This window comes from Oncorhynchus nerka, linkage group LG4 (assembly GCF_034236695.1).
Source record: "Oncorhynchus nerka isolate Pitt River linkage group LG4, Oner_Uvic_2.0, whole genome shotgun sequence".
Classification (NCBI taxonomy): Eukaryota; Metazoa; Chordata; class Actinopteri; order Salmoniformes; family Salmonidae; genus Oncorhynchus; species Oncorhynchus nerka.
In genome coordinates this window covers 39,950,202-39,967,402 of record NC_088399.1, presented here as the reverse complement: position 1 = coordinate 39,967,402, position 17,201 = coordinate 39,950,202, and the positions used below count along the sequence as shown (strand labels likewise).

General features: G+C 41.0%; 1 protein-coding gene across 1 annotated transcript; it reads left to right on the top strand.

The window, feature by feature from the left end:
- The first annotated feature begins 3,572 nt into the window (after positions 1 to 3,572).
- Positions 3,573 to 15,262, top strand: slc5a1 (solute carrier family 5 member 1). The gene is made up of 14 exons (XM_029653366.2): positions 3,573 to 3,810; positions 5,392 to 5,463; positions 6,018 to 6,122; positions 7,434 to 7,493; positions 7,617 to 7,721; positions 8,495 to 8,600; positions 10,327 to 10,407; positions 10,863 to 11,074; positions 11,750 to 11,993; positions 13,034 to 13,184; positions 13,329 to 13,497; positions 13,899 to 14,114; positions 14,265 to 14,379; positions 14,489 to 15,262. The coding sequence occupies exons 1-14, from the start codon at positions 3,679 to 3,681 to the stop codon at positions 14,701 to 14,703; spliced, it is 1,983 nt and encodes a 660-aa protein (XP_029509226.1). The 5' UTR covers positions 3,573 to 3,678; the 3' UTR covers positions 14,704 to 15,262.
- Positions 15,263 to 17,201: the final 1,939 nt, after the last annotated feature.

The following is a 17,201-nucleotide window of genomic DNA, read 5'->3' as shown; positions in this document are numbered from 1 at the left end:
TTTTGAACGGTAGTGTATATCTAATTTATAACGTTGTTTAAACAAACATTTTGAAATCATGGATCCTTGCATCTATAGCTCTGTCTATTCATCTCAGAGTGGCTACATTACTCCAGGCCCATCCTGGCTTTTTACCAAAGCAGAGGTCGGGGCGACCGTTTTGTTATTGTTTCATCTTTGGATTTACCCTTTAAACAGCTGCATATTATCAAGATATCAAATAGGCATGAACAAAAAGTTAAACAATAGGCCTATAGCAAATGCAGCATATGGCATCAATTTTTCACATGTTAATAGCACTTTTCAGTAGTTCTCAAAGCATGCCACTCCATGAGCGCAGCATTTACTTTTCAACTCGAATCAATGAGTCCAATCAGTCTTCCATGACAACAAAATCATAAATAACAGATGAATAAATCCTTAGTTTTGGGGATATACTCAGGTAAAACAACTTGGCTAATCTATATATACCATATTTCCAAGTCCTATTCTTGAAGATGAAGGGGTATAACATTTATTGGAATGACTGGAATTCTGATAGACTGGTTTTTAATGTAAAGATAGAATTTAATTGTATTATTATAGGTAGTAAAAAGCGATGGGTTAGAAGAAGCCTACATAACCAGCCCATAAAGTGAAATTGTACATCCATATATGGCCAGCTATGTAAACTTTAACGTTTATTTATCCTGCAATAGATGTTCAATTGCCTCTTAAGGGGAAAGTAATCTAAAAATAACTTTATGTAATCAGATTACATTACTGAGTTTGGGTAATCCAAAAGTTACGTTACTGATTACAATTTTGGACAGGTAACTAGTAACTCTAACGGATTACATTGAAAAAGTAACCTACCCAACCCTTGGAGCAGTACAAGGGTAAGATCATACAGTGACATTGTAAATGTTATATACCCGTAGAGACTAATGGCTGATGTAAATGTATGTGAACAAGATTGTTCGAAGCTGTGATGAGAGAGATTAATACAATTTTATGGATAGCCCCTTATCACACGCACACTCAAGTCTTCACCAGCAACCTGAAGAGGAATGGAGGAGGGGCAGAGTAATCATTAACCCACTATCTGTGTGTTTACTCTGTGAGTGAGGTCGTTTTGTGAAGAAAGTACCTTTTTGATTGACTGTTACCTTGATTCAGAATTTGTTTCCTTGTGGAAATAAGTCTTAATATTGACAGAAGAGTTCATGGACTGGGCTTACAATCAACAGCCATGTCAATTAACATACATTTAATGCTAGTATTACTATATTTCCCCATTAAACATTATAGCCAATAAAATCCTTCCTAATGGTTGTGTTCTATCAAAAACCCAATATATTGTTTTTCCTGTATGCTCTTTGGTGTGCTCTTTCTCCCAGGAGTCCACAATTCACCTGCTGCCATAGCACTTTCACAGTTGATGTATCTACCTACAGTAGACACCTACTTTCAGAGTTTTATCAATCAGCCGTTTCCATTAGGACTAGGGTTAGTGTAGTTCTGAAAGTGGAGTGGCTTACAAGTTGTCTTTTATAGGATTTTTTTTTCTTTCTTCTAAGTATTTTCGGTTCAGCTGATCGTTAAAGCGTCAATCAGAAGTAGAAACAATAACAAAGCTACTGCCTGCCTGCCACTGTTTTGGTAAAAAGCTGAGGGATGGGTTTGGAGAGAGAAATGCAACCATTTTCAAATTCCTAGACAGAGCTATGGATGCAAGGACTGACCAACCATTATATCAAAATGATCGTTTTTATGCTATATTGTGTTTTTTCACAAACATTAGAGTAAAACAAGCTTATATTTGGGGTTCTGATAGGGTACAACAGTTGAACTAAGCTCATAAGGCATAAGTTACTGTACATTCTTCAAGAATCAATGGGTACATATAATTAATTTATAAGTCCAAAAATGGATGTAGCAACTGTTGATTTCCCTTTCAATTACCCTTTGTTTGCCATAAAGCACATTCTTTGCATTGTCTCAAACATACTATTAACCAACACACCAGTGGTGGTTTGTGCCGTTTAAGATGAGGGACAACAATCTTTTTTTATGAGCTTGGCCTTATTTCTACTACAGCACATTGGATGACTGTCATTCATATACAATTAACCCAGCTCAATGTAACATCGGCAGATTTAGGCTACTACATGATAGTTGAATTTTACCTATACACATCATGAGCTTGCTACAACCTAGCCTATGAATGAAAGCTTACAATGTAGGAGCACAGGTCGAGAGAAATTTGAGTTATCAAGGTGACAGACATTGACACATTCGACACTGCCTTGCACACTCTTGTTGCCTCTAGCTGATCTAGTGTGTAATCATTTGTCCAACAGTTGCAAACAAGATTTTTCTATAGGACACATTCAGGTACATTTCTCATATTTTGTTCCTTTTGCTTTCGTTTAAGATATGTTTTTATAACAGAATCGGTGGAATGAATACACCCCTGATCACACGCAAACAGAGTTCACTTTCATTGCAGCCACATACAAACAGCATGATCCTTTTGATCATTGTAGAATTTCTTCTCGCATCTACGCACTCCCCTCTTCTCACCTTTTCCCTGCGCTTGTAGACTTCCGTGCACAACACATCAGCTGTCTGTGACCAGATGAAAAACCTTTCCAAACCAAACCTTCACATCATAACCACTAACCGCTACACAGATCCTACATCGTTGTCACCATATTAAATAACGTCATAGTCAACATAGCTACTAGAACTAAGGTGTTAGTAAACTCGCTACGATCATGCATTACAGTGTACAGTCAGCAAGGAGTTTAGCAGTTACACTGGCGGGCAATAAATTAATAAAACCAAAATCTTACCTTGACTTCGAAGAGTTCCAGTGTTGGATAGCAATAGCCAGCTAGCTACCATAGCCAGCTAGCTAACATAGTATTCATCTCTGTTTGAGCAGGGTGTTTGAGTAGGCTAAACCAGCTAGGTAAGTGAAAATGGAAAAAAATACAAAATCTCGCTCTTTCTCTCTCTCTCTTGCTTCTCATTCATTTTTACTACTCACCATATTTTATGAACTATTTTATGAACTTCAGTGCTAGCTAGCTATAGCTTGTGCTTTCAGTACTAGATTCATTCTCTGATTCTTTGATTGGGTGGGCAACATGTCAGTTCATGCTGCAAGAGCTCTGACAATTTGGAGGATTCCTCTGGAGGTTGTCATAATTACTATGTAAGTCTATGGAAGGGGGTGAGAACCATGAGCCTCCTAGGTTTTGTATTGAAGTCAATGTAACCAGAGGAGGGCGGAAACTAGCTGTCCTCCGGCTACACCATGGTGCTACCCTACAGAGTGATGTTGCGGCTACTGTAGACCTTCATTGCAAGTGCAGTGTGTTTTAATCAATTATTTGGTGATGTGAATATAGTTAGTATAATGTCATCTAAAAATGATAACTTTATAAATGTTTCACTATTTACATTTTTCTGAAATTCACTGTTGAGGACAGTCCTCCCCTTTCTCCTCTGAGGAGCCTCCACACGCACACGTACATGCGTGCTCACATGCACACACATACCTATCTGTGGGGTCAGTAGTACATAAGTAGCATTGCAGGTGACAGGGGAGTCAGTAGCACAGCAGTAAAGGAGAGAGGCTTCTACAATACACCTGTCCTCTGGTCACCTCTGCAGCTCAGAACAGACAAAATGACACAGGATTATTTTGGGTTCTCCTTAGTTAGAAGTGTGCCTACTAATGGCACAGTGGCAGTCAACAACCCGGCGGATATCTCCGTGATTGTGATCTACTTTGTGGTTGTCCTGGTAGTCGGAGTATGGGTGAGTTCCTTAATCTTTCCATTGACACATTGACACTAAAACAACTCTGTGTCTGTGAATAGTTAATCCCTCAGAAAGGAACACAGAGCATGTTTTAGTTTAATCTGGAAAAAAGCTGTTTTCTCTATTCTGAATATGATTTTTTTTAAATAAAAAAATAGAAGTATCTTCATAGTGTTTCGATGAGTTTCCTTCTGAGTGATAATATGTCCTTATATTTACAAACATAAAATATGAATTATGATATTCTACACTTTCTATACAAAGTTATTCAGATGGCCTCCAAAAAACATAATCACTAATGGGTTAATGTCTGGACTCATGCAGTACACTTGTTGCTGCAGATATTGTCCAACCTGTGCCAGGTACATTATGCAGAAATTCTCCTCAGGGGTATGTCAAGTCGCCTATGAATACCAAATGTCAAGTCGCCTATGAATACCAAATGTCAAGTCGCCTATGAATAACAAATGTCAAGTCGCCTATGAATACCAAATGTCAAGTAGCCTATGAAAACCAAGTGTCAAGTAGCCTATGAATACCAAGTGTCAAGTAGCCAATGAATACCCAGTGTCAAGTAGCCAATGAATACCCAGTGTCAAGTTGCCTATGGATACCAAGTGTCAAGTAGCCTGTGAATACCCAGTGTCAAATAGCCTATGAATACCACATATCAAGTAGTCAATGAATACCAAGTGTCAAGTAACCTATGAAGACCAAGTGTCAAGTAGCCTATGAATACCAAGTGTTAAGTAGCCTATGAATACCAAGTGTTAAGTAGCCTATGAATACCAAGTGTTAAGTAGCCTATGAAGACCAAGTGTCAAGTAGCCTATGAATACCAAGTGTTAAGTAGCCTATGAATACCAAGTGTTAAGTAGCCTATGAATACCAAGTGTTAAGTAGCCTATGAAGACCAAGTGTTAAGTAGCCTATGAAGACCAAGTGTTAAGTAGTCTATGAATACCAAGTGTCAAGTAACCTATGAAGACCAAGTGTCAAGTAGCCTATGAATACCAAGTGGTAAGTAGCCTATGAATACCAAGTGCACTGACATCTCATTGAAGTACCTGGATTGCTTCAATTTATGCCCAGCTGCAAAATGTATAATATTGACAGACATTTATAGAACAAGTCACCAAGTATGTTTGAATTACATTGCTGAGGAATACATTTGCATTTGTCATATTGTTTCAGATGTGTGGAGAGTCGATACAATACTAACTACACACCCACTGGGCACAGACGTCAAACTAACATCTATTCCTCATTGGTTCAACGTACATGTAGTTTCATTGAAAGGATGTGGAAACAACTTTGATTCAACCAGTGTGTGCTCAGTGGTTAGTGCTGATTGATGATTGACCCAAACAATGTTTACAAGATGTAGTAAACCATCAAGTGTGAAACTAACAGACTCCAATTAAATACCATATAAACAAAAATGTATATTGACCATGTATATATAACTGAAAAAGGTGCAAATGACCGTATCATGTAACAAGGTTATTGATCAACATGATCCCTGATACATGAATATGGTATCTCAAAACAACTCAATTAACCAGTCTCTCTTTGCAGGCTATGGTGAGCACAAACCGAGCCACCGTAGGTGGATTCTTCCTGGCAGGAAGAAGCATGGTGTGGTGGCCAGTGAGTATAAGTCTTCTCTCAGGACAGTCTATTACATATTATAAACTGGGTGGTTTGAGCCCTGAATGCTGATACATTATTACGTTCAAAGGCATCGAACTCGCTCTAATTTACTGGCCACTGTTTATGACAGTGGCACATATTTGGAAAGACACACCCTGTTCCCCTGAACTATCCTAATCCGTGCCTGTATTCCATGGAAGTGTCCAGCTCATACTTAAATCAAGGTCATAATCTTTTATCTTGATGTGTTGGAAGCCCATAAATCATATGCCCTTCATTTGAGACTGCTTCTAATGACTCAAGAATGACTGATGCTGATTGTACCAGTACACGTGAGGTGTCTAACTTCATTGCATATTTCTCTTCTATGGACCATGTACTTGGCAACCTTTGCCCCATTATCTTACATGGTACACCTGTTGTTGTTGTTGTAAATGTTCCTTTATGAATGAAGTTCTTCTCAATGACCTTCCATATCCAAAAACTGTGAAAGAATATCATTACTTTCTGTATAAATTGATCATGAACATTCCTCTGTCCTTCCTCTCCAGATTGGGGCATCCCTCTTTGCAAGCAACATTGGCAGTGGGCATTTTGTTGGCATCGCAGGGACTGCGGCAGCAGGTGGACTTGCCATTGGCGGATTCGAATGGAATGTGAGTGGCAACGTCTAATGTAAATAAATACCATGATAACCTCTCATGCAAACATCATCATAACCTCTGAAACGTACCTGATATTATCACTCATCTCATCTCTATCTCTATTATCATCTCATCTCTATCTCTGTTATCATCTCTACATCTGTTATCATCTCATCTCTATCTCTGTAATCATCTCATCTCAATCTCTATTATCATCTCATCTATATCTATGTTATCATCTCTATCTCTGTAATCATCTCATCTCTATCTCTTTTATCATCTCATCTCTATCTATGTTATCATCTAATCTCTATCTCTTTTATCATCTCATCTCTATCTCTATTATCATCTAATCTCTATCTCTGTTATAATCTCATCTCTATCTCTATTATCATCTAATCTCTATCTCTGTTATAATCTCATCTCTATCTCTAGTATCATCTCATCTCTATCTATGTTATCATCTCATCTCTATCTCTGTTATAATCTCATCTCTATCTCTATTATCATCTCATCTCTATCTATGTAATCATCTCATCTCAATCTCTATTATCATCTCATCTCTTTCTCTATTATAATCTCATCTTTATCTCTGTTATCATCTAATCTCTATCTCTGTAACCATATCATCTCAATCTCGATTATCATCTCATCTCTATCTCTATTATAATCTCATCTTTATCTCTGTTATCATCTAATCTCTCTGTAATCATCTCATCTCAATCTCTATTATAATCTCTATCTCTGTAATCATCTCAATCTCTATTATCATCTCATCTCAATCTCTGTTATCATCTCATCTCTATCTCTGTAGTCATCTCATCTCAATCTCTATTATCATCTCATCTCTATCTCTATTATCATTATCTCATCTCTATCTCATCTTTATCTCTGAAATCATCTTATCTCTATCTCTATTATCATCTCATCTCTATCTTTGTTATCATCTCATCTCGATCTCTGTTATCATCTCATCTTTATCTCTATTATAATCGCATCTCTATCTCTATTATAATCTAATCTCTATCTCTATTATCATCTCATCTCTATCTCTATTATCATCGCATCTCATCTCTATTTCTGTTATCATATCATCTCTATCTCTATTATCATCTCATCTCTATTTCTATTGCACTCTGCAATTATTTGTATAAAAGGTGCTCTTTTTTCATACACGTTTATTATCAAGCGTGTAGGTTAAATGTCACTATATGATCGATACTAGAGAATAGCAGTGGGCGAAAGCAGTAACACGTCTAGTAAAAGATAAATCTGTCATTTCATGAATTCCCCATCTGAACCGTTAGAATGTGTGTTTTTCAGGCCCTTGTGGTGGTGATCATTCTTGGATGGCTCTTTGTACCCATTTACATCAAAGCTGGGGTGAGAACAACCTTTTCTGCTATTACAGTGTAATTACCATTATACCATGCCATTTCGTACATTTCTGTAGCATATAATCTAGTGCTATTCCACAATGTAATCATGTCTACTGGATTTGTTTAGGTGGTGACCATGCCAGAGTACTTGAGGAAGAGGTTCGGAGGCCAGCGCATCCGCATCTATCTCTCAGTGCTCTCACTCTTCCTCTATGTCTTCACTAAGATCTCAGTGAGTCACTCATATCACTGTTCATTGTATATTACTGTTGAAAACAACAAGGTACACTGTATATATACACTACCATTCAAAAGTTTGGGGTCACTGTCCATTTAAACAACAGTTTTGCGGGTAATATTTAATGAAGCTGCCAGTTGAGGACTTGTGAGGTGTCTGTTTCTCAAACTAGACAATCTAATGTACTTGTCCTCTTGCTCAGTTGTGCACCGGGGCCTCCCACTCCTCATTCTATTCTGGTTAGAGCCAATTTGTGCTGTTCTGTGAAGGGAATAGTACACAGCGTTGTACCAGATCTTAAGTTTCTTGGCAATTTCTCGCATGGAATAGCCTTCATTTCTCAGGATAAGAATAGAGTTTCAGAAGAAAGTTATTTGTTTCTGGCCATTTTGAGCCTGTACTCGAACCCACAAATGCTGATGCCCCAGATACTCAACTAGTCTAAAGAAGGCCAGTTTTATTGCTTGTTTCAGCAAGGGGCAACAAAGTTTCATCACGTTGTTAGAAGTCCATGTTAATTTATGTACGTAGAAAGACTCAACTTCAAGAATGTTAGTTTATGACAGTTATTATATTGAATTTTTTCTTCATCCAAAATCGTGTGCTAGCCCTATAGAAGCCCTTCCTTTGTCGTTAATCCCCCCCCCCCTCTCTCTCTCTCTCCCTCTCTCTCTCTCTCTTTCTCTCTCTCTCTCTCTCTCTCTCTCTCTCTCTCTCTCTCTCTCTCTCTCTCTCTCTCACTTTCAATCTCTCTTTCTCTCTCTCAGGCAGATATGTTTTCTGGAGCCATCTTTATTAACCAGGCTCTGGGGCTGAATATCTACCTTGCTGTGATTCTCCTGCTAAGTATCACGGCTCTATACACCGTCACAGGTAAATCAATACATACTCTCAACTTATACACTACATAACTGTATATAGCAGTGATATACACTGAGTGTACAAAACATGCTCTTTCCATAACATAGACTGACCAGGTGAATTCAGGTGAAAGCTATGATCACTTATTGATGTCACTTGTTAAATCCACCAATCAGTGTAGATGAAAGGGAGGAGACAGGTTAAAGAAGGATTTTTAAGCCTTGAGACAAGTGAGACATGGATTGTGTATGTGTGCCATTCAGAGGGTGAATGGGCAGGGTAGTAGGGTAGTAGGTGCCAGGTGCACCAGCTTAAATGTGTGTCAAGAACTGCAACGCTGCTGGGTTTTTCACGCTCAACAGATTCCTGTGTGTATCAAGAATGGTCTACCACCCAAAGGACATCCAGCCAACTTGACCAAACTGTGGGAAGCATTGGAGTCAACATGTGCCAGTATCACTGTAGAATGCTTTCCACACATTGTAGAGTCCATGCCACATCGAAATGAGGCTGTTCTGAGGGCAAAAGGGGGTGCATCTCAGTATTAGGAAGGTGTTCCTAATGTTTTGTACACTTAGTGTATAGGAGCGATATATAACTAATTCACTGAGAGGAGCCCTATATCGACTATGTCCATTTAAACCAATATGGAGTTGTTATCTGTAACCATGGCAGAGTGGAGTAAAGTCCATCCTGTATCGTTGTATTTGAGTCTTAATAGCAGACTATGTCTGACAGCACAAATGCCTTCCTCCAAGGCTGTTTATCTCCTGTACCACATGGGTAATTACCCATACTCCCTGATAAAACCTTGTTGTTCACCTCTGTAATGATGCATTCATTCCTGGATTTTAGTTCACTGACAGGCCTTCAGCAAGGTCAGTGACGCAACACTGTCTCTGTATAAGATTGGGTTTCCATAATACTCATATAAACATGTAATGTAGATTAATCTAGACTGTCTACTGAGTGGCGTAGCAGTTTAAGACACCGCATCTCAGTGCTAGAGGCATCCCTACAGACCCGGGTTCAATTCCAGGCTGTATCACAACCGACCGTGATTGAGAGTCCCATAGGGCGGAGCACAATTGGCCCAGCATTGTCCGGGTTAGGGTTTGGCCGGGGTAGGCCGCCATGGTAAATTGCCTCGGTTAAATATAAAATAAAAGTCTCTGTATAGAATTAGGTTTGCATAATGCTCATATAAACATGTAGCTGAGTTTAATATAGGTTTTGTAAATATCATACATGAAGGTGAGTTAACTGCTGAAAATAGAGTGACTCACAGCATCAAATATTGTCATGCACACGTGACACATCGATGCTTTCGAGGTGCAGTCAACAGCAAAAGTTGTGTGCACTGTTATTCTTTGCTAGGGCTTGATTTTCAGTCTGTAAGGCAGCCCCACGCAAATGCATGTAGGCCACCGTATCTTCTTTATTACCATTGTGCTCAAATGAATATCAATGACCTACATGTATATTCATATACCGTACACAACTACTGAGGGGAGTTATAGAGTCTACGTGATAGACAAACATCAAACGAACAACTGGACCACTAACAGGCTATCCCTTTTGACCAAGGGCAATCATTAAAGTAAAAAATAAACATCACGTCTACAGTGTAAATGAGTACTACAGTGGTTTTCAACAGCTTAGTCATTGACTGTAACCCTGTATGAGTAATGAGTGGGATTGTGTTGTGCTGACTCTCACCATGTGCACTCTGCTTCAGGTGGACTGGCTGCAGTGATCTACACAGACACATTGCAGACCATCATCATGGTCGTGGGATCTTTCATCCTCATGGGTTATGGTAAGGTATTTATTCATCCTCATGGGCTATGGTCATGTATTTATTCATCCTCATGGGCTATGGTAATGTATTTATTCATCCTCATGGGTTATGGTAAGGTATTTATTCATCCTCATGGGCTATGGTCATGTATTTATTCATCTTCATGGGTTATGGTAATGTTTTATTCATCCTCATGGGTTATGGGAATGTATTTATTAATCCTCATGGGCTATGGTAATGTATTTATTCATCCTCATGGGTTATGGTAATGTATTTATTCATTGCCTCTTTTCCTTTTCCTGTAACTCTATATCTCTTATTTGTCCTCCCTTCTTTATTCCCTTCCTCCAATGCATTCCTTGTTCTCCTTCCCCCTTTCTACAGAGTATCATTTCCTTGATTTATTCTCTTCTTCTAATTCCTCCAACCTCTCTCATCCCTCTTTCCCAACCCTCTTCGGTCTGTCTCCTCAGCCTTCAATGAGGTGGGAGGTTATGAGAACTTCCAGACGCGCTACATGGAGGCCATACCCACTCTGACTGGGGTCAACATCAGTGAGAGCTGCTACACCCCTCGGCCTGACTCCTTCCACATCTTCAGGGACGCGGTGACAGGGGACCTGCCCTGGCCAGGCCTGGTGTTTGGCCTCACTGTCCAGGCCACCTGGTACTGGTGCACTGATCAGGTAGCTTACTGCTCCGTAGGGAATGAATAAGTCTAACACCCTCCCTCAGTTACATGCACACGCACACACACTAATGTGTGTATCATTACCATGGCCATTCTTTCCAGCCAGCTCTCAGCTTGTCTTAGCTTAAGTGGCTGCCTTATGAAGAGAAGCATGCTTTTAGTTAGACCCAAATGCACTTCCTTCCCACAGACTTAAATAAGACTAAAAGCCGGGAACACAGAGGTGACTGTGAAAAAAGAACAGGATATTGACTTACACAATCACACACACGAGCGAGCACTCACTCACACACGTTAAATACGCACGTTGAAACAGTTTATTCGATTAGCAGAACTCAAAGCTTAAGTTTCTCTAATTCATATATGATAGCGCCATGCCTTCTTCTGTGATCAGCAATTTGGGTCACGTTCGGCAAGGGAAACATTTCCTTTGATTAATATTTCCGCTAGAAAAGCTGCATACACATTTGTGCCTGTCAGAAGATATGTGGCTGTATGGCGCATGGAAGGAATGACGAGTGCATTTGACTTCAAACCCCTTTCATTCCCCTCTACTCTTGATATTGACATATTCAAGTAATACAGAGGCACCATACTTCTGTTTGACCATGAACACGTAATCCATCACCTCTTCAGTCACTGGAGGGTTGTTATCTCTCCTGTCACCTAGGTGATTGTCCAGCGCTGTCTATCTGCCAAGAATCTTTCCCATGTCAAGGCTGGCTGTATCCTGTGTGGCTACCTGAAGCTGCTGCCCATGTTCCTCATGGTCTTCCCTGGCATGATCAGCCGAATCCTCTACCCAGACGAGGTGGCTTGCGTGGAACCAGAGGAGTGTCTGAGGTACTGTGGGGCCAGTGTTGGCTGCACCAACATTGCTTATCCCAAACTGGTGGTGGACCTCATGCCAAATGGTGGGTAACAGAAGATACTCGTCCATCTAGTAACAATGACAGTCCTAGCACCACTATCAAATGAGATGAAATTGTATTTGTCACATGTGCCGTATACGGCCTCATCGTGAAATGCTTACTTACAAGCCCTTAACCAACAATGTAGTTCAAGAAATGGAGTTAAGAAAATATTTACGAAATAAACTGAGGTAAAAAAAAGAAGGTAATATTAAATAACACAATAAAATAACAATACCGATACTAGCGAGTAGCAGCAGTGTAAAAACAAAGGGTGGGGGGTCAATGTAGATAGTCCAGGTGGCCATTTGAAACATTTTTCAGCAGTCTTATGGCTTGGGGGTAGAAGCTGTTAAGGAGCCTTTTGGACCTAGACTTGGTGCTCCGGTACCGCTTGCCGTGCAGTAGCAGAGAGAACAGTCTATGACTTTGACAAAAAATAAATAAATTAGGACCTTCCAGATAACGAGCAGTTGCCATACAGGAGGTGATGCAACTGGTCAGGATGCTCTCGATGGTGTAGCTAAAGAACTTTTTGAGGATCTGGGGAACCATGCCAAATATTTTCAGCCTCCTGAGGGGGAAAAGGTGTTGTCGTGCCCTCTTCACGACTGTCTTGGTGTGTTTGGACCATGATAGTTTGATGGTGATGTGAACACCAAGGAACTTGAAACTCTCGACCTGCTCCACTTAAAAAATGTCGATGAGAATGGGGGCGTGTTTGGCTGCAGTCCACGATCAGCTCCTTTGTCTTGCTCACGTTGAGGGAGAGGTTGTTGTCCTGGCACCGCACTGCACAGGGACTATGTTACTACAACACTGTTACTACTGCTGCAAATAGTGGATTCAATAAGTACTACTCCTTATTCCAGGAAAACAGTTGTTGCTGCCAATACAATCAACCATCACATTCGTTCATCTCTTCATTAATTCTCTTTTCTCTTTTCTACACCTATCCTAATCTGCCTTCCCTCCATTCCTGTTCTCCTTTGCATCCCCTCCCTCCCTGCCCTCTCCTCCCATCCTCCCCCTCTTTCCTGCAGGTCTGCGAGGCCTGATGCTGTCGGTGATGATGGCGTCTCTGATGAGCTCCCTGACCTCCATCTTCAACAGTGCCAGCACCTTGTTCACAATGGACATTTACACCAAGATACGCAGCTCCTCCTCTGAGAAGGAACTCATGATCGCTGGGAGGTACAGTAACACACAGCTCAGCCTGCTCAAGTTCTTTGGACTTCACTTGCTTTAATACATGTGTGTATATGCTTGTGTTTGTGTATGTTTGCATTTAGATAAATGGGTAATATTGATATTGATGTATTATTCTTGGCTGTGTAGGGTGTTTATCCTGGTTCTGATCGGGGTGAGTATAGCGTGGATCCCTGTGGTCCAGTCTGCTCAGAGCGGCCAGCTCTTTGACTACATCCAGTCAATCACCAGCTACCTGACTCCGCCCATCGCTGCCACCTTCATGCTCGCCATCTTCTGTAAGCGCGTCAATGAGCCGGTGAGTCTCTAACTTAACAAAAGTCAGTGTGATATAAACTAGTTTCCTTGAGCTACTTGTGGTTTGAACTGGTTTATTTAACCTGTTGTCTAATTAAGCAATAAGGTACCTGAGGGGTTTGTGGTATATGGTCAATAGACTACAGCTAAGGGCCGTATCCAGGCACTCCGCGTTGCATTGTGCATTAAATGACAGCCCTTAGCCGTGGTATATTGGCCATATATCACATGCCCCTCGGACCTTATTGCCTAAGTAGTTTATCTGAACTCTGCTGGCTAGGCTCAAAGGACCCTGGTTACCACTTTCACCATTTACTGCCTTGTTTGTGTTATACGTGATGTTTGTGCAATTGGAAGTGAACCATGCAAATGTGTTGAGTCACAGACCTCCCCCACTTTCAGGGTGTGTTCTATGGCCTTACGATAGGCCTGGCTATTGGCTTAACCAGGATGATCAGTGAGTTTGCCTATGGGACAGGAAGCTGTGTGACCCCCACTAACTGTCCTGAGATCATCTGTGGGGTCCACTACCTCTACTTCTCCATTATTCTGTTCTGTATCTCCTGCCTGCTGATAGTCAGCATCTCCCTCATGACCAAACCCATCGACGACAAACATGTAAGTTACAACTTCCCCCAATAGTCAAACTTATTTAGTTATTCTTCCATCCGTGAATGTTAATTGAATAAAAACGCAGTCTCTCTGCCATCTCTAAATTAATTTCTCCCCATGTGTTTGTCCTGTGCCTCTTCCTCCCTCCATCTGCAGTTGCACCGCTTGTGCTGGCAGCTGAGGAACAGCACAGAGGAGAGGGTGGATCTGGAGCTAGACAATTGGAAGGAAGATCAAGAACCTACCTATGTGGATATGGATGATAAGAGAGGTCTCTCTCCAATCTCTATCTGTTACTCCGTGACACACATACAGATTTTATTTCTCACATTTACAACCACACACTGTTTCCTCATCCCTGTGTTTGTGTGTCTGTGCAGAGCCCACCGAGGAGCCAGGCTGTTGTAAGAAGGCAGTGTTGAGCTTCTGTGGCTTGGAGAAATCGACTGCTCCCAAGCTGAGTGCTGAGGAGCAGGCTGAGCTGCAGAGGCAACTCACAGACACCTCAGAGAAACCCATGTGGAGGAACGTGGTCAATGCCAACGCCATCATCCTCCTGTGCGTCTGTGTTTTCTTGCACGGCTTCTACGGTTAAACATCTCCTCATACTGGAACCCCCCCCTGCTCTGGAGTCTGGACTGTCTAACCATAAACTTGGGTAGTCCCCTCTTTCAACCCTGAAATCCCCCCTGACTCACAGGCCCACAATGCACTGTGAATTGCCACCTCTCTTACACTCCCTCCCTCTATCCATCATCTGTACAGGTCGCTCTTAACCTCTTAACTCTGTAATCTCCACACCCCCGCAACGTGGTCAATGCTACGAACACCTTACCTAGCTCCATACCCGAACGGGCCTAGGCCCTCTAACTGGGAGTCACAACGCTCCTTTGTTTGGTGTTCTTTGTTCTTTGCTTTGTGGACTTTAAATGTATGTACATGTATGTCGAATGGGTAATGAAGATCATGAGGATGATGAAGAGGATAATGATGATGATGATACTGATGATGGTGCTGATGAAGGATCTGAATAGAACTCGGTGTCCAATGGTATCCAATGTTCACTTTGAACTTTCTGCCCTTCATGAAGTTACTATGGTTTGGTATATTAACACCAGGTGGGGCTGCAGTAGGAATAAACTTGCATAATTTAAGATTTGAAAGAGTATCATTACCAAGATAACACTGTACAGCCAGTGGATTTTTAAAGCATTGACACATCAAATGTTGTTGGCAATGAGAGGAAAAAGGCCAATACAACACATATACTAATTGAACTCGTATGACACGTATCTGGTAGCTTTCTTTTACTGCATTAATAAAGTATTCAACCTTAGTTCGACAAACGTTGAGAAATACCCGATTTTTCAGAGATGAGGGATGGACTCACAAACTCACTATCACACATTCAATCTCTGACGGACTACGGTGAATGGGGCCTGGCGATCAAAGGTCCAAAGTGGTGCCATATTTCCTCTTTCCTCTTGCTATTTCGCTTTGCTATGTGTTAATGAATGATATCTCAAAGATGGAAGGAGCAGTATATTTCCTCATGGTACTGGAGTAATAACCCACTCCATGCACAAGCACACACATCCGAGCCATGCTTCTCTGTACTGCCCCCTGCCTGTCATAACAGTAAATGCATCTGGAGGACCAAGAATGTAAAATATCACAGTCACATGGGGTGGTTTACACTCTATTCGTGGAAGGGCTCTCTATTCAATCCGCATCGCGAAAGTTCCTTTTAAAAGCGTTTTTTGAAATTTAAAGGAAATGTTCCCGCATTAGCACAGACTGCATTCACAGTAAACCCGCTGCATATGTCAGTTCAATAGAAATGACCTTTACATTTCTATCACACAACCTGAAACGCTTCAACTGTACAGATTGAATAGAGCCCTAAGTATACCTGTTACAAGTAGTGTCTCCTAACCCTAGAATGGTATTCGGGTTGTTCCATGTCATTTCAGCAAGCCATGACACCCACCATCGCAGATTGTTCTAAAATGGTTTCTGTAGTTAAAAACCGATTATTTTGTTGAAAGACAATTTGAACTCTATGGATTGCACCCAAATTGGCCATTTTAATCTATAGGATTCATACAATTCTCTGCTGTTCTGGTGCACTGGCTACGACGCTGTGAACAGCGGGAAGCGAACCCGTGCGCGTGAGCAGATACTGTGTGTGACTGTGTGAGAGCCAAGTCTTGCATCTCGCTCATCTCAACATCTCCGGTGCTGCTCGTGGCAACATGATTTTGCTGAGTTTACCCCTAAGACATGAGGATTCCAAATAAATGCTCAAAAGCCACCAACGGACGCCCCAAACCCCACACCAAGCCCACCCCAATACCCAGTAGGACTAAACAGTGTCAGTTTTCTATGTCTGACAAGTAGTACGACGCTGTGTCCTGGAGTATTTCTTCATACTATGTAATGTATTCCCAGTGAATCTGGTAATGTTTATTAACCCCTATTCAGAGAAATTAGCAATTGAAGTCACTTGCCTTATATTGCATCTAACTCTAACCCTAGAATGGTATTATAATGTCCTACAGCTGTAATACTGAGCGCAACCATAACCCTTCAATGTCAAGTGTGCTATAGTGAGGTTTTGGATTGAATCCTGCCTCAACTGTAAAAGTCCCTCTAACACGCTGCCATCTTATAATCATCTGTCTCTCGTCTCAAAACATCCACGTCTCAAATTGTATTCTTTTTGCACACAATCTCTCTCTCTCTCTCTCTCTCTCTCTCTCTCTCTCTCTCTCTCTCTCTCTCTCTCTCTGACATGAAGTGGATTTCCTGCAAACATCCTTATTTCATCATCATAACAGTAATAACATAATAATAATAACAATGATAATAATAACATAACATCATCATAAAGATAACCTCATTTGTTTTTCAGACTGTTCAAGGGATACATCGGGATTTTGTCAATTAAACTCTTTATCTACTTCCCCAGAATATACTTCCCTAGTGGATTCCATTGTTATGTCTCTGCGTGCAGTTTGAAGGAAGTTGCTAACTAGCGGCAGAGGAATAACTGGAAGTCTATGGTAACTGCTAGCATGCTAGTAGATACCA

Excerpts from the sequence above, each read along its gene's own strand:
- slc5a1 (XM_029653366.2), top strand. The coding sequence starts at position 3,679 with ATGACACAGGATTATTTTGGGTTCTCCTTAGTTAGAAGTGTGCCTACT. Across the intron at positions 7,494-7,616 it reads CCATTTACATCAAAGCTGGG|GTGGTGACCATGCCAGAGTA; the intron begins GTGAGAACAACC and ends GGATTTGTTTAG. Across the intron at positions 11,994-13,033 it reads GGTGGACCTCATGCCAAATG|GTCTGCGAGGCCTGATGCTG; the intron begins GTGGGTAACAGA and ends TCTTTCCTGCAG.